Genomic DNA, 25,391 nt, shown 5'->3' on the forward strand with positions numbered 1-25,391 from the left:
AGCATCGACTTTTAACATGGCTAAAGAGGAAAAGAAAAATTTGGTTTTTTTGAAAATTTGCCCCAAATTTAACTAAATAGAGATCTTCTACAGACATTTTTAGAGGTTAGATACAAATAGCTCTATCTCTCTCTAAAGAGCTCAAGATTAATTGACACCATTGCTGCATGTCTGATTCCAATATTTGCCACCAGGGTGCAACACTATCGACACTGGACAAGTGTTGGCACCTCTGACTGACCAGGTATGGTGTTTTTGACGCGTTATTCAAAAATCTGTTAGAGCGAAAGTTTTGAAAATTTTGAAAATTTAAAAGATTTGTTTTTTCTATCAAAAATTTTGATAACTTTTTTGAGCCAAAATTAGTACAATTTCTCACATGCCAAGATGGCGCCGGAACGGAACAAGCGTCCTGACAGGTGTCGCGGTAATTTTGCATGTTGTAAGCATAAACCAGCAACAACAGCAGTGTGCGTTATTTGTGATGAGGCATGTCACCATAGTTGCCTCAAGCAAACAAATGAAAACTATAAATTCGTTGGCAATAATCTCATAGTTTGTTCCGAACATAGCTATCAAAACGTAACCTCAAAAATTGATAAGGTAGTTTTAAGCGAATCTACCTCACTTTTAATAGCGCAGATTAAGCTAAATAAATCTGAAGATGTGAGAAATGACCTATTGGCTGAAACTAGTGACAAAGCTTAAGACTTACAAGAGGCTGAATCCGTCGAAGAAAGTGATATTGAACTTTTAAGAACTGAAAATATGCTGTTGAAATGGTTAGTGAGCGAACTAACTGAGAAAAATGACCTTCTTAAAGAGAAATTGCAAAAAATCTAGATTGGGACTGACGTTAAGTTACGCACGTACTCAGATACCATTAAGTACTCAAGAGCAATTCAGAAAAAAGTTCCTAAAATATCTATCAAGAAAAGCAATAACAGCAACATCGATGTCATGAAATGGGTAATTGAATGTCTCACAGCCGAAAAATACATTCAAACAAAAAACATATGTTAACAAAAATTATGAAGTTATTATAAGTTGCCTAAATGATAACAGTGCTGAATTAACGGAGACAGTACTGAAAGTAAAACTAGAGGACGAATGTAACATAACAAAAAATGAATTAAATAATCCGAAAATCAAAATATTGGGTTTCGACAATTATATGAACACCGAAATCGAGAAGGACATTAACGAAAGAAATTTCAGTAACTTTAAAAAGAACGGAGAAGTCCTGCATATGTACAAGAACAAGCATAACAACTTAAGCACTGTTCTGATGGAAGTCCCAGCTAAGATATACAAGCACATAAAAGAACATTGTAAAGTCTATGACTTAGTGAACATCTGCCCATGTTTCAAGTGCGGGAGATTCGGACACAATGCTAAGAAATGCAGAAATGATACCTTGTGTTTAAAATGTTCTGAAACCCATAAAACAAGTGATTGTAATAAGGACAGTGCAAAGTGCATAAACTGTCACTATAGTAATACGAGATATAAATCAAAGCTAGACACAAAACATTTCACCTATGACTCCAGCCAGTGCAGCACCTTAAAAAAAAATTCATAGATATATCGACTCCGTCGATTATCCCATCAAACCCACCTTACCGGCAACTAAATCAATCTATCGCAACATGGAATCAGCAAACAGTAGATGTCAATAATGCTGCGGATAAGGAAATTCAGCAACTTGAAAATAACACTCCACGCAATAAATCGAAAAAATAATCTCAACAAAACTGAAGACTACATACAAGACGTGATCAACAAGTACTATTAGTTAGAGTTTAGCTATCAAACCAGCGATTGTCATATGTTTCGAAGTTTTTGAGCAAGTTTATTATAATCTATACCAACTGAATGGCTCAGATTATGAGTTTATATATTATACTATAACGACAGTAGGATAAATAGGAATGATGGCGTCATTGTATATGTCAATAACAATCTAGTCCAACATACCGAAGTTGTTGAAGCAGGTAGAATTAGAATAATGAATACTAGGATAACCTTAAACGATAAAAGTAGTCTTGAAATATGGGCTATGTACAGATTGCATGGGATACCACAGATTTAGATTTAGATTTAATTGTTTTTTTTTATTGTTGTACATTGTGTTGTACATATACAATTATAGTACATTATAAAAAGAATAAAAATTGTGTGTAAGGGTGCTAGTGCGTGTGAAGAGTGTGAAATGGAATAAAGTGAAATGAGATGAATGAGAATGTATGTATGTTTGTGTGTTTTCCAGATTGAAGAAGTAATTTTTAGCTGCTTGTTTAAAGTGTGATATGGATAGTGTGTTGCGAAGATGATATGGAAGGCTATTCCAGAGGTAGGAGGCGCTGATGAAAAATGAATTCTTCCGCGTCTTCGTCTTGAAGGACGGGATGTCCATTGGAGTCACCTCACCCCTCACAGACCTGAGCGCGACGTGGAAATCAAAATAGGCTAATAGATAAGTAGGTATTGAGGTGTTGAACATTTTTCTTAGAAAAGAGGCCATGAAGTACTTCCAACGTCCGGCGGTGTTAAGCCATTGTAGCTCACGCCTGTAAGGGGAGATGTGCTTGTCCCTCCTCACACCATAGATATAACGGATCCCCGTATTGACAAGCCTCTGCAGTTTTAAGTCAAGTTCCTGAGTCAGGTCGCAGTAAGCAAGTGAGCAATAGTCAATGAGGGGAAACAGGAGTGCTTGCACTAAATGTTGGCGCAATCTAAGGCTAGTGCTTTTCCGAAAAAAATAGAGACGGTACATTAAAGAGTGAACACGTTTACAAAAAAGTTTTGAGTCAAGTACCAGCCCCAGGTTGCGCACCGATGATTCAAAGTTGACCTGGGCTCCCCCTATATTTATATAGGTGTTAGCAGTAGAAGGTAGAGCGTTTATATAGTAGGGGGAACCCAGGACGATAGCCTTAGTTTTAGTTACATTTAGTTTAAGTCTATTCAGCGCAGCCCAGCCCATTATCCTCTCGGCGTTAGCGCCCATCCTGACAGAACAGGAGTCAAGCTCCTCGAGGTAACATTGGCTGTAGATCTGCAGGTCATCCGCGTAGATTAGATGGGACACACCTGAATCTAGGCAAAAACCAATATCATTGATGTACAACGAGAACAACAAGGGGCCTAAAACTGACCCCTGTGGGACACCGGTGTTTAGTGGTAGAAAGGTAGAGATCTCATTGCTATCACCAATGACGGCCTGTTCTCTTCCCGAGAGGTAAGATGCGAGCCAGCGGATAACCTGCTTGGAGAAGCCGAAGGAGGATAGCTTTCCGAGTAGCCTGACGTGACACACCGTATCAAACGCCTTGCTAAAATCAAATAGAAGTAGAAGAGTGACCTTCTTCCTGTCTATACCAAGCCTGACATCATCAGTCAGCTTAATTAAGCCGGACTTCGTGCTGTGGCCAGTGCGAAAACCAGTTTGGAAGTTGTCAAGATAAAGTCTTGTTTCAAGATGTTTGATTGTGCACCAGCCACTCCAGCGCCTTGGATAGGAAACAAAGTAGAGAGATCGGACGGTAGTCTGTTACAGCTGTTGGAGAGTTGATCTTATTTAATGCTCTTACGAGCGATGAATTCCAAGCGGAAGGAAAGCGTGCCTCGCTCAAAGACAGATTGAAAATTTGACAAAGTAAAGGAGCGAGTATTGGCAATGCTTTGGAGATTACAACCTGTGGGATGCCATCGCTTCCCCTGGCCTGGGTATTGAAATGTGATACTGCAGCCAACATGTCCGACTCTGTGATAGCCCTGAAGATGAAATGTTCAGGGAGGTCTAGACTCTCAAGGGTTCGCAGATACTCCTCAACAGATGGAGCTTGAGGATCATTTGAGATGGAACTAAAGTGTTTGTTGAGAGCATCTGGAGAGAACCGAGCAGGTGGAGAAGATTTAGTGGTAGTAATACCGAGATTTTCAAGCTCTCTCCATATCTCTACAACGTCGATCAGAGTAGACAAGCGTGAATAATAGTAATTCAGCCTGGCCTCCTCGACTTGTTTATGAGCGTCGTCCCTTGCGATTCTATAAAAGTATAGCTCCCAAGGTAGTCGACTTCTGCGAAAGCGCCCGTAGAGTCTATTCCTTTCAGTTAAAAGGTCACGAAGAGTCGCGGTGAACCACGGGTGACGCTTACGTCCAGGTGTCACAGTCTTTAATGGGGCGAGATGATTTATGGCTTTCGTGATGTTGTCGTTAAGGATGGTAATGCATTCGTCAAGTGATGGCGTGGTGAAAGATGACCAATCACATGCGCCAAGGAAGTCCCTTAGCTTCTCAGCACAAATTTCTTTGTAGTTTCTGTAGGTGTATGTAGCAGGAACGTGGCGTGGAATCTGTACGTCGAGTGTGGCTGTGATAAGGTCATGTCCGTTGATGAAAGGAGTGTCTGTCTTCCAATATGAGAGCAGGCGATCCTGCTCATCCATTAAGCATAGGTCGAGCCAGGTGTCAGAGTCCTGTCTGTGATGGGTTGCACCATATGGCACAGAAGTAAGGGAGTTTTCGTCGATGAAAGCCTTGATGAAGTTGGCGTCTTCAGACGAGGAAAGCTGGTCTGCATTAAAGTCTCCCATGATGACCTTCGTGGAGTAATTGTGCATATGTGTTGTTAGTTGTTCAATGAAATTAGATCCCTGGATAAAGGGCGAATGAGGAGGGCGATACACAACCCCGCGAAGATGGGCGATATTCCCTTAGCTGTGATTTCACAGAAAAGATACTCCGGCTTACCTGGTTTGCCCGACCATTCACCGACAGATGACGAAATAATACTACAGACTGAGTTTATACTAGACCTTAATAAGTACTTAACTAAAAAGAGAAATGTAAAACATTACTTAGTGATAGGTGATTTTAATATTGACCTGCTAGACTGTGATCACTATAGTCAAGATTTCTTATGTAATTTTCTTGATAAGGGATATATTCTTGGTTTTGTAGGTGTTACAAAGCCACCTATTAGTAGAGCCAAGGGATCATGTATCGATAATATTTTCATTAAGTCTCATAACATTAACACAGCCACATATAAGATTAGGCATTATATAACGGACTATTACCCGATTATAATTGCTGTAAATAAGCTGAAGCAAGTAACTAAAAAACCATATGTTTTCTCGAATTACAAAAAATTAACAAATTATGCAATTGCTAGAAACTGGAATAAAATTATGTCGATGGATGATCCAAATTTGGCTGTAGAAAAATTGTTGAATGAGCTCAAGTTATGCGTAGAATTGGCAAAAACAAAGAAAAAGGCGAAAAACACACTGATAGAAAAAACTGGATAACTGATGCAATAGTGAGGTCTAGTGAAACTAAAGAGTTTTTATATAATTTATGGCAACTAGATGTGCAGAACGATCAACTAAAAACACAATATAAAACTTATGCAAACATTTTAGATAAGATAATTACCGACGCTAAAATAAAATATGAATGAAATCGTATTCAAAAGAATTCCAATAACCCAAAAAAACTTTGGGAAATAATAAATATAAAAATTACTGATAAATTCCAGATAGCGCATATGAATACTTTCTTATGTGATGTAGGTAGAAATTTAAGTGCTAATATCGTTAAACAAGTAAATACTTGACTTAAACTGCCTGCCATGCATCCTATCTCTATTTTTTTAGAGCCAATAAAGACAGCAGAAATAATAAGTATAATCAATGCACTGAAATTGAAAAATGGAGGAGTTGATAAAATAAATGCAAAGACGTTGAAACTGCTATATAAATACATTGTAGGTCCTCTAACCCATATTTTCAATAAGTGTATTGAGAAATTGATATGGCCAAATTCTTTAACTAGCGCGACATACGCGGCTTTACGGCCACGGTGGCTTGCGCACCTTGCATCGCTTCGCGATGCAAGGTGCGCAAAACGCTTCGCGTTTTGCGTGTAAGGCACGACCGCTAACGCTCGCGCTGCACAGTCGCCCGATCCACCGACGCTCGCGATTCGCGCTCGCTCTGCGCGAGCGTCAGGCAATCAATTAAAGCTTTTGGGCCAGGTAGGGCGTGTCACACCGAAATTGTTATTCAATTATGTGTACCAAAAATCGTTTCAAGGGTTGTTGTTTATGTATAAGCGTTTTGAAAAAATGTTTGTCACGGTATAAACATGTGTTTTTAAAATATCTACAACTTTGACATTTAAGGTTTTTATGTATAATGTATAGCCTCAAAGTTTTATGATGGATACTGGTTTATTGTTTTAAAAAAATCGATTTTGGCCTATTAACTCGAATTAAAAGCATTTTCACGCAGAAATGTAAAAAGAAAAAAGTTGTATTTCTTCGAGGTCTACAACTTTTCTCTACAACCTTTTTTTTGTAGAATGCATAGAATTCGAGTTAGAGCCAAAAAACCGATTTTAACGATTTTTGGATGTGACCGCATTTTCTGTATACATGCAGGATCGAGCCCAACATAAATTTGGCACCTTACTATTACGAGGGGAGTTCGCACACAAATTTTCAGCTTGATTAATAAAAGTCTCTTGGAGATAATCGTGTGACACCAACATTTTTATTCAAAAAACACGCAAAAATTGAACAAATTGTACCCGCATTTTAAAAAAACGTAGACGATCGGGCTAAACAAAGTTGGTTTTTAGGTTTGTGCAAAGGAGACTCCTTCCAAAATTTCAACGAAATATGTTGCTAATTTTCCGTAAAACTCTAGAAGACGACGTTAATACCGGCCACACTAGGCACCTCGCGGAGCGTTGCCGCACCGATATTCATGTTCTGGGACCGCAAAAACCCCGGAGTCACTAGTTTCGTCTCATTATGTTTCAAATTAGCATAAAACTCTAGGAGATGACGTTGATACTGTCCACCCTGGACACCAGGTACCTCGGAGACCGTCACCGTCGCCATATTTGTGTTCAGCGACCTCGAAAACTCCCGACTAACGAGTTTCTAGTCGCTATGTTACAATTATTCGTAAAACTCTCGGAGACGACGTTCATGCGGTCTACCCTGGGCACCAGGGACCTCGGAGGTAATTGCCGTTGCCATATTCGTGTTCAGCGACCTCAAAAACCCCCGAGTAGCAAAATTGGACTCATTTCCATCAATATTTACCGAATTGTACATTTTTTTGATGTTTCCTCGGAATATTATTTATGCAATTGTTATAACCCACCCGCAGGCTCTCTCGCACAAGCCCCTGGATGCCGGCAACCCGCTCTACAGCGCCGCGGCGCGCCCACAGTGCCGCTAGTACCACGCGCGGCCGCCAGGCGGCTGCCGTAATCCCCAAAGAGGAGCAGCGCCTTGGAGGGCATATAGCGGACCGGTTTCCAGGCCGAGGCACCTCTCCCACCCCACATCAGACCGCGTTTGAGTGGCAGCAACGGAGCCTAGGCTACTTGCACAGTACACTCTAGCGCAATAAATCTGATTTTTGTTTTAAAAAGAAAATACTTCGTGTACTTCTTTTCCCCCTTCCCTAATCAGCACTTCTCAGCGCTAATTCGGCGCACATCGATGCCAACCTTTGAAACTCTTCAGGAGCTGAGGGCCGAGCGCAACTTGCTGCACCTGTTGCTTGCCGAGACCAACCGAGCGCTCATCTCAGAGCGACGCCAGCATCGGAAGCCTCCCACTGCCGACGCCGCCGTCCAGACCGATCCCACACCAGATCGCCGACACAGCAGTGCTCAAACGGATCTGCCGTCGCCCGCCACTCCACCGCCTGGGTCAAGGCCACACACCCCAGGATCATCATCCGACGTGTTGAACGCCGAATGGCCCGAACATCTACAGCTGATAGATGTCCCTGCGCAGCCCACGATTGATCCAAAGCTCCAGGACATTCGTCTCTACCATCGGACAACCCCGACTCCGGCAGCCACAAATCCGACAACGCAGTTACAAATCGTCAGTCGGAAAGTAGCGGCCAGGCAGTCTGCGCAAACAGCACAACGCAGGAGCATCGCCATCTCTCCTCGGAAGAGGAGGCCGCCACCAGGGAAGCTGTCGCCGACGAAGCGAAGGCCAACTGCTCCCAGACTCCCAGGACAGCGTCGCAAACCGAAGATCACCTCTAACGAGATCCTCAAGGTTCCAATGCTACTCCCCCTGGGGAAGGTACCCTTGGTCAAGGAGAAGACTCCTCCGGGGCCCATGGCATCGGTGGCGTTTGATCTCACGATTTCCGACTAAAGCGCTACGCGCCCTCTAGTCATTTTTGAGTGGACCGATCCCTGTTTGGGATAGGCCCCGTAATAACAAAATGATAAGACTCCCCACTTTCCCCTTTGTAAATTGGGTGGTGCAACCTACACCGGGTTGGGCGGCCCTCCCTCGTCCAGACTCGATACAAGAGTCGACCTAGAGAGGTCCGAGCAGTGTCCGCTCTCTAGGCAACGAAGAAGCGAAGGACTGTAAGCCTCAGCAGGCCCTTTCTGCCTGCCTGCCTCCTCACCACCTGCTCTACAGCAGGCCTCTTCATCACTCCGCTCTCCAAGGAGCGAACTCCACTGACACCAGCGGGCTGCATGTCGCAACAAGCGCACGTGCCTCCTTCTCTTCACCGACCTTTTTAGACCAGCCCGACTAGCCCGCTTACATCACAATAATGCAATTTCTAAAAAGTAAGTAATCACGCTAGGTCACATAATTTTCTGATGCTTTGACGAATCAAATGCAAAAAACCGCATTATGATCCGTCTTACTGCTCAAAAAATCGACAGTCCATTGCTTCATTTCCTCGACTATACACGCGAACCTCCAAATTACTTAGACATCAACAACCTCGGTTTTGGAACTCAGGGGTTTCCAACGCCAAGTTCATCGAATACCAACATACTCGGACGTTTTACACGTCATATTGGAATTGAAAGAAGTCAAATTTTTGGTTTCTACAAATGCCGAGATTTCTTGGAATCAAGAATTTGCAACCGTAGAGGTGTGGCAGTTCAAAATTTCTTTCCGTGTAGCTTTATCGCGCCTGACGCGGCGGAGGAAAAGTGACAAACGGCGACTGTCGAATTTGCGCATCCACACCTTGCGGTAGTTTTAACCAAGGCCAAATAACTATTCAGGCATATTATTGGATTAAAAAGAATATTTAAACATCATGAGTGTCATAAAATTCGAATCCAAAACTCATAATTGAAAACTTTAATTTTTTAGACGGTTAAACCGACACAAACAACTTACACTTGCACCAACGACGATCGTGGCGGAGCGGTCTACGTTGTTGCTCAGTATTCTTATGCACTCGGGTTCGAGTCCGAGTCTCGGCTAATTTTTTTTTTCCTATTTGCTTAATAAATGTTAATAATACGTAATAACAATAAGAAAAACTAAACTTAATTTGTTCGTGTCGGTTTAACCATAATCCGTCTGAAAAATTAAAGTTTTTGATTATGAGGGCTGATTTTATAAAGACGATCATGGCCACTGACGTGAAGGGCTTAGTGTTTATCCGTGATTGTTCATATATATTCATTGTTTATTAATCATATTTACCGCGTAAGCGCGAATCCATCACAGTTAATAGAAAAATACCTAGCATCAGATAGTATTGCTAGAAATAGAAGTATCATTATATCTAACAAGGAAAGGTAAAATTTGGAAAAAATTTGTAAATATCTATAATAAACAAATTAAGTTTTTCGGTTTTTTCATAGATACTTCCCCTTAGGGGGGTAAACCACCCCTAACACAAAATAACTATAAGTATACTTCAATCCATAATATTTTGTAGAAGGTTTGTATATAGGGGTTTTCGAGATCGCTCTTTACAAATCTGATATCAGATTTTAAAAATACAAAATGGCGAAACCAATGTGGTGGACGAAAATGTCGAAAAAAAATTTTAACTTTCAAAAAAACTTGTTTACCAATGTGTGATCTTTGTAGCCTGTACATGTGAACTAAAGAGTCTTAAATCCTAAACCCCTAAAGAACAAATAGGCTAAATGGTTGTGCTTTTTAACTAAACCACCTCAAATTCCTAAATTTGTAAACAAGAAAATTCTGTGTGTGAAGCAGTTTTATAATTTCCGTAGAAATTGTTATCAGAATGTTATTGAAATTCCTTTATTGTAAATTCAACTTATAATGTATTTTTGTTTATAATATTAGAGTATAATAATAATCTACAATCTTTTATCTTTTGTCATAGTGCATTTTTTGTATTGAGCATAAAATATATTATTTTACGATGTTTTTACAATAATGGTAGTCCTCATAAAAGTGTTTAAAGCACAATGCTTTTTTGCACCAACCACATCGTACAATTGCAATGTTTGTGCACCCTTCTATTTCACAATGTGTTGCACAATACTTTCCAAAACTGAAATCTATAGGATTATCAAATTTATCTGGTTTTTCATTGACGTAACCGCTTTTATACCAGGAATATTTAAACAAATCTATATATCTCGGTGAAGACAGTTGGTTGTGAACCAATGATTGAAGTTTAATTATATTATTTCTCACATGTAAATTCATATCATGATCCATTAACATTACATTATCAGAAAATGTTCGGACAAAGTTTTTCCAAATACGGAATCCATAGACATCAAGTGGTTGTATTTTTCCTGTGGTTCCAGTTGGAATTTTTTTATGTTAATAATTTTATTTTGTGGCATTGTTTCTTCTATAACTTTGTCACAATGACCACTCCAAGAACCAAGTAATAGTATTGAGTGATGGCCTACATAGGGATAAAATATTTTTTCCAACCAGATTTTGAAGTGATCTGCAATTAAACGACTTACTAATTAACTGATCAACGATATTACAATGTAAAAATTGTTATTAGTTCCCTTACTTGTTGTTAATTTTCCAGATTTGGATGCTTCCACGTACACGTTTTCTAGTCTAAATATGTTTTGTTCTACAATAGGGCCAAACTTGCCACTTGGTTCCTTTAAAACAAGAAATAGCGGTGACAACAGTTGTCCAGTAGCTGATATTAGTGGCTGTATAGTATAACTATGCGTTGTTGCTGAAATTGACTGTACCAGACATTGCACTTGCTTTTCTCCTTCTACTGCTAATGTTCTTCCAGAATGCATTTCTAGCTGAAATCCGCTCTGATCTGTATTATACAAATTTTCGAGTCCAATCCTTGGTATACACGATTTAACGTCATCGATAAATGCTTCAGCTTTAGCCGTAAGTTCTGCACCACTTTCTAGTGTTTTTCTTGTTATGAACTTATTTATTTTCCTAGAAACTATTCGGTGTGCTTGCTTAAATTTGATTAACCAATGTTTAGAAGCTTTGAATCTAATATCATCAAAACCAATTTCTTTTTTAGCTTGTAAGGCCCATCGAATTATATCTTCATCATGGATAATTGAACCACTGTCGAGAGCTGATTGAAAATTATCCAGGGTATACTGACAAATTTGTGCTACTTTTTCTCTATACGTGCCACCTTTATTAATTGAATGAGCCCAACGACGTAGCTGACTAATAGATGATACTTTTTTGAATCTGTTTTGCACTGTTTTGAGACTTAAATTTTGCTTCGTTTTGCTACTTCTCCAAAATTCTACAGCTCTTTTTTTGTATTCAAAATCTAGTTCTTCATTATCTGCTGTACATTGATTTGTTGGTGCTATATCCGGATCAGGAAAATGATGTTGCACTTCATCTTCAATTATTTCCGCATTATGGTCTTTATACTCTTCTTGAAAATCCAAAGAGTCATCAGTAATCATTTCTACATCGTTGAAATCATGTGTTGCATCTATTAAAATTTCTTTTATTTTTTCGGCCAACTCTGTTTCGTGATAATTCGTGACACTATCTGGTATGTTTAACGCTTGAAAGTATGCTAATAATAAGTTTAGAACGTTTAACGGATTAATTTTCATTTTTCAATCTAAAATGAAAACAAGCGGTAAAATTTATACAAGCTGTGTTTTTGCATGTAAGGCACGACTGCTACATTTCTACCAGAATAAAACGAGTGAATGTAAATTGAATCAAATCATTAATTTATGCATTGGAGAAGAATTCTCGTTCCACTTTGTGAAGTTCGGAAAACTCTATTTTTGGTTTTATTCAACTTTTATTCACTTTGAAATTGAATAATGTAAATCTATATAAAATCACTAAAGAAAATTTTCTACAACTGTATGATACCACTGACAAACAAAAAGACGTACTATTCGTACTTTCCGGCATCGAACTAGAATACCTACAAAACTCACTCACTGCCTAAAAAATAACACAGGCAGCTGAGGTAAACACTCGATGAAAACAATCTAAAAAAAGAACATACTGATTCGCACATATTGTCAACAACTTTTATGAGTGAAAGACATTTATCTGTGGAATTATCATTGAATGTACGATAACATTCATTAAACTAATGAATGCATATAAAATTCCCTTTCAATAACAACGTGTTCTTTAATTGCAAATGAAGTTCGAGTATTAATATTCTTTTATGTATTTTTACCAATAACAAAAATTATCATAGTAATATAATAATAATAATAATAAGAAGAAGAATAAGCATAATTGCAATAGCAATAATAATAGTAATACTGATAATAGCAATGATAATGAAAAATAATAATAATAATTAGAATAATATTTATTATTAAATTTAGATTTTTTGATAAATTCATTAAATCGTAGCAAATAGTATTATTATGGGATTCCAGACTGTAAATATTTTACTATAGATACAATAATCATTACTTCGAGAATTCATCTAAAAAACTTTCGGCTTACGAAATAATTGTAACAATGAAAAACTCCCAAGTTTGACAACATTAAATTTTATTACAAAACGCAAAAGAGTTTGATAAACTAATTTTATTAACCTATGTTTTTCTATTTGCAAAAAAGTGTGGACTTTTTGAATTTATAAAATTATATAATTATGCAATTTATGAAATACTTTATAATTTATGAAATTACTTTTGAAATTATGCTAATTTATAAAAGCAGAAAAATAAATAATCTTTGATTGAAACATAAAACGAGACGTTATTTGTTACATACAAAATGATAGAATAAAATATCGGTAATATGTCTATATGTCTATACTCGGGTCTACGGTAAAGCATAGGCCTTCGGCTTGTCTGGAGGTTAGGGGTTTGGAGTCGTTTGGTTAAAAAGCACAACCATTTAGCCTATTTGTTCTTTAGGGGTTTAGGGTTTAAGGCTCTTTAGTTCACATGTACAGGCTACAAAGATCACACATTTGTAAACAAGTTTTTTTGAAAGTTAAAATTTTTTTTCGACATTTTCGTCCACCACATTGGTTTCGCCATTTTGTATTTTTAAAATCTGATATCAGATTTGTAAAGAGCGATCTCGAAAACCCCTATATGCAAACCTTCTACAAAATATTATGGATTGAAGTATACTTATAGTTATTTTGTGTTAGGGGTGGTTTACCCCCCTAAGGGGAAGTATCTATGAAAAAACCGAAAAACTTAATTTGTTTATTATAGATGTTTATAAATTTTTTCCAAATTTTTTAGTCGTTTAAAACTTTTTTATTATATAAAATTTTTTTTCGATATTTCCGTCCGCCATATTGGATCCGCCATTTTGAATTTTCAAAATCTGATAGATTTGTAATCAGCGACCTCGAAAACCTCTATATACAAACTTTCTACGAAATATTATGTATTGAATTACATATTTACAGTTATTTTGTGTTAGGGGTGGTTTACCCCCTTAGGGATAATATTTATGAAAACACCGAAAGACGTCAACTAAATTTTGTTATTAAGGATGTTTAAACATTTTTTCCAATTTTTTTTAGTCGGTTTAAACATTTTTATTATAAAATTATGCCAAAAAATATATGTTTTCAACCCCTAAAAAATAGGGGATGCTACCCTTACTCTTCAAATCACCATGAAATACTTGCTCTTTTTGTAAGAAATAACCTCCAATTTGTTTCATTGAAAAATATTAATTTTAAGCCGAGATATTTAAAAAAAACGCTTTTTGTGTGTTAACTTTAGGGGAGGTTTTTACCCCTTAAAAGTGAAAATTAGCCGATAAAAAAAAATACGTGTCTCTTATTTTTTTATGTTCTACAACATATATGAAAATCATCAAAATCGGTGAGTTCGGGTTGGGTACCTTTCCTTGTAAGACTAATAAGAGAATTAGCAATAAATATTATAATGAGCTTCCTAACCAACTGAAAGTATTAAATATAGAAAAATTCTCTCAAAAGAGAAACATTATAGAATGGATTGAATCCAATTATTGAAAAAATATTTTTATATATTAATAAGAAAAGTAATAAATAAGTGATTAAAAAAAATGGTAACTTGTTGTTAAAAACAACAACTAAAATTGTTCAGCGACAGTTACGATTATGTACATAAATAGTTTTAAATAGGTTTAATTTTAAGTTTCATGTATATTTTTGTTGTAACCAGGCCTGCTAACAGGGAACTTTGTTTACCTCTGCAGGATTTTCAGGCACGATCCACATGCCTTGTAGAAATTTTTCTGTTGAATGAATAAATAAATAAATCAATAAGTAGATAAACTATGTTAGTTCTGGCCCACCTGGGGAGGGGGATGGGGTGTAATGGTTTATAGCATGTCAGTTCTGGCCCACCTGGGGGCGAAATGGTATATGGCGTGTGAGTTCTGGCGCAAGCGGTAAAAGAGCGGTGAGAGAGCGGTCGATAACGTCATCAACGCTGGCGTTGTCGATCGCGAGATCCCCGATCGATGCAGCGTCTCGGTGCTGGCGGTGACGTTAACGACCGATGTTACCTTCTGCTGTTGATACCGACGGCTTGCTTCTTTACCGATATGTATCTTCTAGATGAAAAAAAAAAGATATCGTAGGCTATGCAGGGGATTTGAACCGGGAACCTTGCGGTCACCGGCCGAGCGTCTTACCGACTTACCCGTTACGGGAGGGATGACTAATATTCAATCAATTTAGCTCGCTACTTAAATCTCTTATAACCCTCTTTTTCAGGCACAGAATAAGTATTTGTGGAAAACTTTTGTGAATACTGTTTCCAATCAGAAGATTTTTCCTTCTTTTCCTGTTTCTTATGATTTTTCGAATCAGGAATAGGCTTATAACCTGCATTACTAGGTGGTGAACCCATCATGTACGCATGAGCATGGTGTAGAAGTTTTGTCGTATTTATAAGTGATGGGAGCCCCAACCATCGCTCTCACCTGTGAGGTTCAACCATGTAACTTAACCTCTCCATAAATATTTTTTCACTCCCTCTCTATGGATGAACCTTGTCTCTCCAATTGCTTACATTGCTCTCGCATGTATTTCTTCATAAGTCGTACATTGTGAAGAGCACAGCTGGCTTTATAGGCGCAATTATGATGAGGACAAACCGTTACGAGTTTGATCTTGTCTAGAAGTGCATATCTCATTTCCGAGATGTCGATTACGTTGAATTTGAAACGTTCCAACCACTTCTTCCTCAAGGATCCCATTACCATTACTGCAGTAGTCATGCAAGGCTTCCCGAAGAATTTGACCGATTTCTGCATATTTGATTTCTCCAGATGACCATGGTATACCATGATAATGATATTCCAACCATGTATTCTCTTGCTTATACTTTTCTGTGAGTCGACGCCATGGAAAAGGCTGTTTGAAAAGTAGTACAATAGGTTCGATATCATCTCTTAGAGAAACTATAGATAACTCCTTGAGGATGAAGTCATTGCCGGGCTGCTTAAAGCCTTGCATGTGCACTAAGTACTCCATCTCGGAATGACTCTGACTAGCAGCAAGCTTTTCTTTATATCATATCCGCACCACTACTACCATCCCCACCACAAGCAGCGCAAGAAATGAGGCTTGAATGCGCGCGCATAGTAGTGCAAGAGTGGGGATATGAAAGCGCTCTACTCAGGAGAACATTGGGATGCAAGTTTCAAATCTCTCCATGAATTCGATTTTTGTTATGATACAATGAGTGTTATTAAATAAATCAAACGAGTTTTTTCACAACACCATTTGCGCAATTATACTGAACTATGCGATCATGTATAATTAAACAATAAACAGAGGTTCCTGCAGGAAAATTATCTTTGGATTCAAATTCCAACCGAACATCAACTGACGCGTTTTTCAAAGTTTCGTTCTGCTTTGAACAATCGATGACTATAAGAGGTAGATAGTTGATGAAGTGTTGCTTTTTCAGCATAGGCTCAATACTCTTGTCCTAGTATGCATGTTGAAAGTTGGCATACATATCGTAGAGCATAGCATACTGATTGCGTTCAATATCTAAATTTAGATTTCCATAAGGATAGTATTGTGAATTTAAGAAGAGTTTAACATTACTGATATTGCAGTGATCGAAAAGACTAGCATTAACTTCTTTCGCTACCTTCCTATTTGTTTGGAAGCCGATGATCACGAAGCGGGGCTTTTCTAACTGATTAGATGTTTTGATGTTGCAAGTCTTGATGTTGCACCGAGATACGAATTTCATCACTATTATTGTAAGATGAAACGTTGTAAGGTTGATGAGCATGAATCTCATAATGAGATATTGACTCATGAATGTCACGGGTGACTGTATATTTAGAATTTCTTCCATTTTGACAGCAGAAGAATAAACATGTTATTTTTCACCAACTCTTAAGCCGAGGCTTTTTAGAAACTGAATGTTTTGCCGTGTTAGCGTTCTTAACGTTCCCGGACGACTGATGACTTTTCGACATTTTCGATTGCTTATATACCCGCGACGATAAACGATGCCCATTATACTTGCTTCAGATGTAATCTGAATTAACTAAGTGTCAGTCTTGATCAACTATACGAATTTGAATTTGATCTATGGTTTTCACAGTGATTGGAAGGTAAATAACTTGAGTTGGAACTTCAATAATCTTATAGTCTGGTGGTATTACAGGGAAGAATTCATGTATTGTATGCACTTTCTTACCGTTTATATAGGCACCGGTAGTGATGTTACACTCGACTCGTAGAGCGTTGACTTTGAGAATGGATACAGGTAGATCAGAGCTATGAGAGACGTTTGATGAAAGAAGTCGTTGTGTGAAACCTTGCAATTGCCCTATTGAATATTTTAGACGAAAATCAATTATATGACTGCACTCTATTACATTGCGAAGAGTATTGTTATTAAGCTGAGAAGTATGTTTTTTGCAGCTAATGTTTCGCGAAGATAATTGTCTATATCTTCAATCTCGTAACTACCAGTTGGTAAGTAGATTACTTCTTTACCAACGTAGAACTTGTTGTTATCTATATCTATGTTTGGAATCGAATTGAAGGTTAATAGTTCAACCAATCCGAGAACGTAGTTCTTATACGATGAAAGTTCGATTGGCGGGAAAAATTGTGCTTCAAGTATAGTAGATGTACCTGAAAGACTCACTGTTAATGAATCACTCATGATGGTCAAATTGATACTGTTTTGGTAATCATTTTTTCACTCCTTTATATAGTCTCGAACTCAAGAATTCAAGACATAGATGCCCACAATTAAATGTATCATAGTCCAGATATCTTTCATAGTTATACTTTATTTTATCAACGCCCAAATATAGCATTAATTCTAGAGGTGGTTGAAGGTCACCAAAACTATCAAAGTACACAACTTCGCTACCTCTCTTTCGATATGCTACCCTATGTGTGCCAGGACCGGTAGCATCATCCAAATTAACAATAGCAGATTCACGATAATGTGGTCCATTGATAGGAAGAGCATTACGCTTAAGGACACCTCGAAAGTATGGGATTTTTAAGATTTTAGCATACTTTAAGAGATCAATATTAGTGAGAGCTCTCTGAGGTAATCTTACGTCGACAATCTTTATTTTTCTTAACTCATTTCCAGGCTTAAGACGAAGACCGAGCCCTGTTTTATGTGGTTTCAAATAGAGACCTTTACCAAGAGCTATATCTTCCATTTTTCTATTATGCCTCTGACTTTCTTCAATAGCCTGTTTTGCTGATTTAGCATTATTAACAGCTTTCGCTATTCCAACAGCTCTTCCTGCGATAGCACCAGTCGCACTTAAACCAGCGAATATAGGTATAAGGAATGGTAAGAAGCCTCCTACTTTCGATGGAACTGGTAGAATACGAGGAATACCAATGTTTCGTTTACCACCAGCCTCTTTGACTGCTTTTCGAGCTCCTTTTAATGATGATAGAATGACTTTATGAGCACATTTGCTGGGAACGATTGATTTCGATGCAGCTTTTACTATCTTCTTAAATGGAACACCCATTCCAAATTTAGACTTTAACTCCATGGCATTTGTAACAAGCTGCTTTTTCCTTAACCCCCGAATCTTTCGAGACAACTCTTTGCCAAGCTTTATGGGCAAGGACTCTATCATCAGCGTTCCTAGCTTCGATGTTTTCTCGATTCTGAGAATAGATTATGTCGTGTTCCTTGCAGGCTACGTCTAAGGGATTAATACCTGGATCGCCACGAGCTAATCGAAATAAAAGATTATTGATCAATCGATTAACAAGACCTCGTCCTCGACGTTTGTAAACAATCATTTTACTTTAAAGGTTAAACAACAACTAATATCGAGAGTATAAATACCAGCTCTATTTATAATCTCACAACAGTTGTAATGTAGACCTCTCTATACAAACATGTTCAAGAAACAGTCTGTTAAGCTTCCGGTAGTAAACTTTGATACTATTGCAGAGCCGGAGAAGAAAAATAAACGACACGGTGATTTACTTCCAGATAGTATTCGAGCAGTATTTTGTGGACCATCAAATTGTGGTAAAACCAACAGTTTGCTAGCTCTTATAACACATCCTAATGGAGTAAGGTTTGAAAATGTTTACGTCTACTCCAAATCACTCAATCAGTCCAAGTACAAGTTTTTAAAAGATCTTCTCAAACCATTGAATGGTATACAATGCTTTGCATTCAGTGAGAACGATGATGTCATTGCTCCTGATAATGCACTTCCAAACTCTATCATGATCTTCGATGATATAGCCTGCGAAAAACAAAACAATGCTAGAGCATACTGTATGGGGAGACATAAGAAAGTTGATTGTATCTATCTATGTGAGTCTTATGCACAAGTTCCGAAAAATCTTGTAAGAGATAACGTCAATCTCTTGGTAGTTTTCCGACAAGATGAAATGAATCTCAAACACTTATACAACGATCATGTCAACTCGCAGTTTCGAGAATTATGCTTAAAATGTTGGATGGATGACAAACATGGATTCTTACTGATTGACAAAGATAATGCTATTAACAATGGTAGATATCGAAAGGGTTTTGACACTTTTGCTATAAATATAAGACACTTAGTCGACATTCATTAGTCTATTTTTGACTGTTAAAGTATCAACATGGCTGATATTCAGAGACAAAAGAATATACTTCATCAGCTTGTGAAAGCGCAAAATGCTGTAAAACGCAAGTATAGTCTGTTGAAATTTGGAAAAGATAAATTTGAACAGTCAATAGGAGAAACTTTTAAACCTATTGTTGATCCTCTCGAGAAACTAGTTAAGACAGTTGAAAAATCTGAAGTATCTAAACGTAGTAGAGCAATAAAGAAAGAGGTTAAGGTTGAAATGGTCAAAAATGAAAGTTATAATGACAGTTTTGATGATGATACAATTGAACGTTATCATGAATCTGATTTTGAAACTGCAGCTAGTGAGGATGATGATGATGACTTGAATGATACGAAAATTCGTAGGGGAGTAATTCAAGAGCCCAGTAGCTGACATGTATATGACTATGTTGAAGCATCAGCAGGATAATGATAAAATTTATGGAGTTCGAAAAGAAAGTTCAGAATGGATGTTAGGTGACTCATCAATAGTGTTTGGAGATCGAAGCATCAAAGTAAAAGATGGAAGATAACCAAAAACAGCTGGTTTGATGGAATTGCTCATTTCAAAACAACCCAAGATTTATGATCAAAGTGATTTGCAGAATTACCGAAGTATTTTGGAAGCGACAAATGCTCATAAAAAACAATATTTGAGCACACAATCAATTCGTGTTCATAATAGTAAAAAATATACTAACATTATCAATCCTATGTTGCTAGAAGAGATACTCGAATGGATTATGTGTACTGGGACGATCCAAATGAGCTAGTTGATCGTTTACGCTTACTTATAGCTGAACAATCAGCTGGCAATCCTAGTCATATCAACGAAATTCACTCAATCATAGAAGAACTTCGCGAAGGAGGTTATATATACTGAGCTGTTTCATTTACAAACATCATTTCATTTCAAAATGAGTGTCGACGTGTTCGGACGTAATTTAAAAAAGAGTGAGGGAAGTCGTGGCCCTCCTGGTTTTAGTTTCAAAATCACAATAGATGGCCAATACGACATGGATAAAAGGAGGTTATGCAACGTGGAAGATGCACAAAACATAGATGAGGCTGTCAGTTTGTTTCAACTTCAAATGGAAAACCATAAAATTCTAGATTTAATATCCCGACAAGAAAGAGACTTAAACAATTTATATTCTCTTTTGGAAGCATACAGAGAGCAATTTGATTTAAAATTACTTACCTACAAGCTAGAAATCGATACTATAAAAGAGGCTGTACCACAGATCACAAGCAATATTCATTCTGCAAACATTTAACATGCAACATAAAAAAGTAATAGTTGAAGAACTTCACAAACCAGCTCGACGGAATTATCCTCGTCGCAGTTTTGATGTTTGAGGATTATATGAGACTTGGCAAGCTGATTTAGTAGAGATGCAACCTTATGCTAAAGAAAATAAGAGTTTTAGATATATGTTAACAGTCATAGATGTTTTCTCTAAGTTTGCATAGGCTGTTCCTGTGAAGAAAAAGACTGGAGAAGAAGTTGTGACAGCAATGAAGTCCATACTTCGTCAAGGTCGAGTACCTAAGAATCTACATATGGATAGAGGCACAGAGTTTTATAATACCAACTTTCAAACTCTCATGAAACAGTATAAGATCAATCTGTACTCAACGTATAGTAATTTAAAAGCTTCTATATGTGAACGTTTTAATCGTACACTCAAGAACAAGATGTGGATTCAATTTAGTTTGCAAGGTAATTATAAGTGGTTGAAAATCTTACCTGATTTGATCACAAAGTACAATGATACTAAGCATCGAACTATTAGAATGAAACCCAACGAAGTGTCTACAGCGAATCAATCTCAGATTTTCAAATGATTTACTTTTGAGAGTAGATTGCCGAAAAAGCCTAAGTTTAAGATTGGTGATAAACTACGATTGAGTAAAGTGAAGCAAGTTTTCGAGAAAGGCTATACACCTAACTGGTCAACTGAGATTTTCACAATAAGTAGAGTTGCAGCAACGAACCCAGTTACATATCATCTGAAAGACGATAATCCAATCACAGGTGGATTCTACGAACAGGAGCTCTTGAAGGTGAAGTATCCAGATGTTTATCTTGTAGAGAAAGTCTTGAAGAAGCGTGGAAAACAAGTATACGTTAAATGGTTAGGGTTTGATAGTTCACATAATAGTTGGATTGATAAGACTGAAATATAATTTTCGTTTTTTGGAAGTGACGAGAGCCCCACCTTCGCTCTCACCTGTGAGATACAACCATAGTTAACTATCTCTCCATTAACTTCCTTTATTTATTCAAACAATTATTTACAATGGTTAACATTTAGACAATACAAAATTCAATGTTATTTTCGCCTTTTGAGGTCAGGGACAGCTTCATCTCCTTGGCTTGACTAGACATACTCTCAAAGGTCTCTTTGTCCTTCTCCAATGCAGCTGATACACGGGAAGGGAGTAACACCTGACAATCATCGTCTAGAGTAGCCAAAATTCTCAGTCCATATCTGGTTTTGACTGGACGTAGAGATGTCACCATACGCTTCTGTCCGGTCTGTAGCTCAGACATCTTCTTCGTGGGAAGGAATCCTCCGCTGGCAATCTTGTTGATAGCGTCCATCTTTGAGGTGTTTCCTCTTTAGCTCGTTGATCGAGAATGATTTCGAGAGCGTTGGGCTTCCTTAAGTATAGTCTTCCCCACCACTACTACCAGCGGTGACGGCGGCTCACACATCGGATTGTTCGGCAGGGAGTCTGCGCAGTAGAGCTGTGATCTGAAACAAAATGTATGATTAATATAATAACAATTATAATTGTTATTATCTTAATTATAAATGATTATAATATACCTAATGTAATCTGACTCTCTTCGCAGATGGCTCATCTTCCTCGATAAGCTGATATCCACCAATCATGTGATGACCCCACGGTAGAGTATCCGTCTGACCGGGGATGAGGTATCGCTTATCGTCAAGTGAACTCAGAACGATCTTATGCTCCTTCTCGGTCCTGATAACGTGGAGGCGGCTGCGGATGTTCTTTTGTTGTCGGGAGATCGTTGCCTTCTCTCAAAGACAATGGATGTAGTCGTCAAACTCAATGGTTGACTTGACGACTGACGGCTTCACACCCTTTGTCTTCTTGATAGGTTGCTGTCCTTGTACCTTAACGGAGTACATCTCGCTACGGAAGCCAACAAACTCATGAAGATCAGTCTTCATCACAGCGTACATATCTACAACGCTTACTTCATAGATGAGACTGTCTGTGTCTGTGTAGAGGAGCTTGGCCTTCTCTCCCACCCGTTTCTGCATGTACTCATAGGGGAAGCGGTAAACAAGACTCTTTGACAAGTCCAGTACTGTCAATCCGATGTAGATCGGCTTGCGGACTGAGATCTCGGTTCGGGCAAGCTGGACGGCCACGAGATTCTCGTCGAAAATCGCACAGCTGTGGAAGTTGGGCTGAGCAATGTATGCCTCACAGCCGTAGCGACCTTCCCACTTGTTTACCAGCATCACGTCGACTCTCTTGCGCTCATTTTCCATGGTCTTACCATACACTGCGTTGTTGAAGAGTTTGAAGAGCATCTTCTCGAACTCATTCTTCGCATTCTTCCTCATCTCGCTGTTCAGGTCAATGTATGGCTTCAACCATGGCTTCTGGTTGAACTGGAGTGCGCGATAGATATGCTTCAATCGAAGCCCGTGCTTGAGAGCGACGTAATGCAGGACATACCGCTCCTTACTATTTAGAGGGGTTAGCAGCTTTTCTTGGTTTGAGCCTGGAGGTGCAGCATGCTCTGGACAGAGTCGAAAGTCCTTGTGAGCATCATGGAGACTTTCTGGATACTCCAGATCTACTTCCAAGATGTATCCTACAGAAGCATCATCGGGAACATTGAAGAAGTCACAATTCAGGTCTTCTACCCACTTGAAGCCATCACATGGCAGGAATTGTGTCATGGCCCTAGAAATATAGGATTTATTAGTATATCATTATTTCAATATGAACTTACCATCCGTATAGGTTGTTGATATCATAGCAGCATGTCTATGTCAGTTAACAGCTGGAGCTTGATGCCAGTATACTTTAACATGGCATCCCATGTAAATCCGGGGGTGGTATAGTAATGAGCAGGATCTAGCTCATAGGTATGGAGACACTTGGATCTGAAGTCTTCAAACACATTGGCGAGGAGAAGTACGTCAGTCTTCAGATAGAGTTTTGAGTACTGGCCAAGAGTTTTGATGTTGAAAGCATTCTAGATAATTTGAGCATGGTTGTAGTCCTCGTCTGATATATCGCTATCATTGATGTGATCATAGGGTAACACGCCTTTCCTCCTAAGCAAATCAATCTGAACATTGATAAACTTCTTCTTGAACTCTTTATCGACTATTTCCAATCAATAAACTTGAAATTGATTTCGATTCCATCAATATGCTTGGTGAAGGAGATGTACTTCTCTTTATTTCGCGGTATAATAGAGACTCGTCCCTTGAAGTTATTAGCAAGCTCCTTTATGAACAAGTGCGAATCATATCCGCTCAGGTTGTGGAATACAACTGGAATAGTTCTCGAGTCCTTATAGTTGAGATTACAACTGTTATGAGCCGCTCCACGATATCTGGAAAAGTAGAATAGTTATTAGATAAAGAATAATAATAATCATAATAATAAATAACTTACAGTCCCGTAAGGTGACAATGATCTCGGACTTTGACATCCTTCTCGTTGAACAGTCCTTCACAGATGTGACAAGTTGTAGCAGAATCAAACGATCTCTCATCCACATCCTTCATTGACACTGGATTCTCGTACATGTTGGCAAGTTCTTTAGCTAGCATATACAGTTGTGAAACGAAGCATTTCGCAGGATCTTCGTCTTGTTCAGTTTCTCTTCTATATTTTATATACTTGCATTTTGATATTTTGAAACTCGCTGCGCGTGTTTTTCAGTCGATCAGTCGATTATGTCTCCTACATGTACCGACAGAGATGGATAGAGAGCTCTATGTCTGTTTTCAACCTGAAATCAGTGATTCCTACATCAGTTAATAACGTTTCCTGCATTTACCAACAGAGCGTTTGGGGTCTCTTTTCATCCTGAAATCAAGTATCAAATTTAAACCGGATGTGATACGTTGTGACGTCAGCTAGCGGCGCGGATGCTCTTGAGTAGTGGTGGTGGGGTGACTCAGCGGCGAGAGCATTGGCTCGCTGAGCGCCTCGGACCCGTTCAGACATGTTTGCTCTCGGTAGAATTCCGCTTACCGTTGAACCGCTTGCTCGCATACAAAGAGTATAACTCCATTCTTCGATTAAAAAAAAAAAATGGCATCTGTACCAGCTGCAGATATCCGGGAAGTGATCCCCCTTGGCAATCCTCACCAATATCCCAGGAGAAAAATGACGAAGCTCATCCCGGAACCTACTAGCAGAGCAATCTTCACGGAAAAACGGTTGCAGAAATATCAACAGATCCGGGAGAAGCTGCAGGCAGAAAGGAGGAGACGGGCTCACAGCATCAGAAGACCAGTAGAGCCTTTGAATGCTAGCTCCACATGTCGAAAGCCAACGAAACCCCTGTTTCCTCTTATCTAAAAAAATAAAAAAAATTAAACTAAAAAGAAGGAAATAAGCCATGACATTTTGCATCTATTAAATATATAAGTCCAAAACTTTTTTGTACAGCTTTTTTATGTAATAAACATTGAATAAAAATTCATATTTAACTTTATATCTATGTATTAATTTACTGTGTATATATATATGCGCGTGTGTGTGTGTGTGTGTGTGTGTGTGTGTGTGTATATATATATATATATATATATATATATATACAGGGTGACCCAATTTAAATGGGCACCGCTCATAACTCGTCAGGGACAGCCACAATCGAAAAAATGGTAGAGACCAAAGTTGTAGGATATCGAAGGGGCAACCCGATGGTGACCTTGGATTTGACTTTGAACGCGTTTTTCAAGGTCATTTGAAGGTCAACTTTGGATTTTTAAATAGGAACCCCATTCTTTTATTGCGGGAATGGAAAGAG

General features: G+C 38.3%; 2 protein-coding genes across 2 annotated transcripts in view; one reads left to right on the top strand and one right to left on the bottom strand.

Annotated features, from left to right (window-relative positions):
• LOC100115934 (target of rapamycin complex subunit lst8) overlaps positions 1 to 25,391 on the top strand; it is a 281,302-nt gene that overhangs the window by 45,684 nt on the left and 210,227 nt on the right. The gene's annotated exons all lie outside the window — the stretch shown is intronic.
• On the bottom strand, positions 21,583 to 24,665 carry LOC116416277. The gene is made up of 2 exons (XM_031923992.2): positions 22,183 to 24,665; positions 21,583 to 22,107 (listed from the first exon to the last, which is right to left on the bottom strand). Exon 1 carries the CDS (start codon positions 23,296 to 23,298, stop codon positions 22,402 to 22,404), a length of 897 nt encoding a protein of 298 aa, XP_031779852.1. The 5' UTR covers positions 23,299 to 24,665; the 3' UTR covers positions 21,583 to 22,107; positions 22,183 to 22,401.

This window comes from Nasonia vitripennis, assembly GCF_009193385.2.
Source record: "Nasonia vitripennis strain AsymCx chromosome 2 unlocalized genomic scaffold, Nvit_psr_1.1 chr2_random0004, whole genome shotgun sequence".
Classification (NCBI taxonomy): domain Eukaryota; kingdom Metazoa; phylum Arthropoda; class Insecta; order Hymenoptera; family Pteromalidae; genus Nasonia; species Nasonia vitripennis.

Coding starts and splice junctions, on each gene's coding strand:
- LOC116416277 (XM_031923992.2), bottom strand. CDS start 23,298: ATGACACAATTCCTGCCATGTGATGGCTTCAAGTGGGTAGAAGACCTG.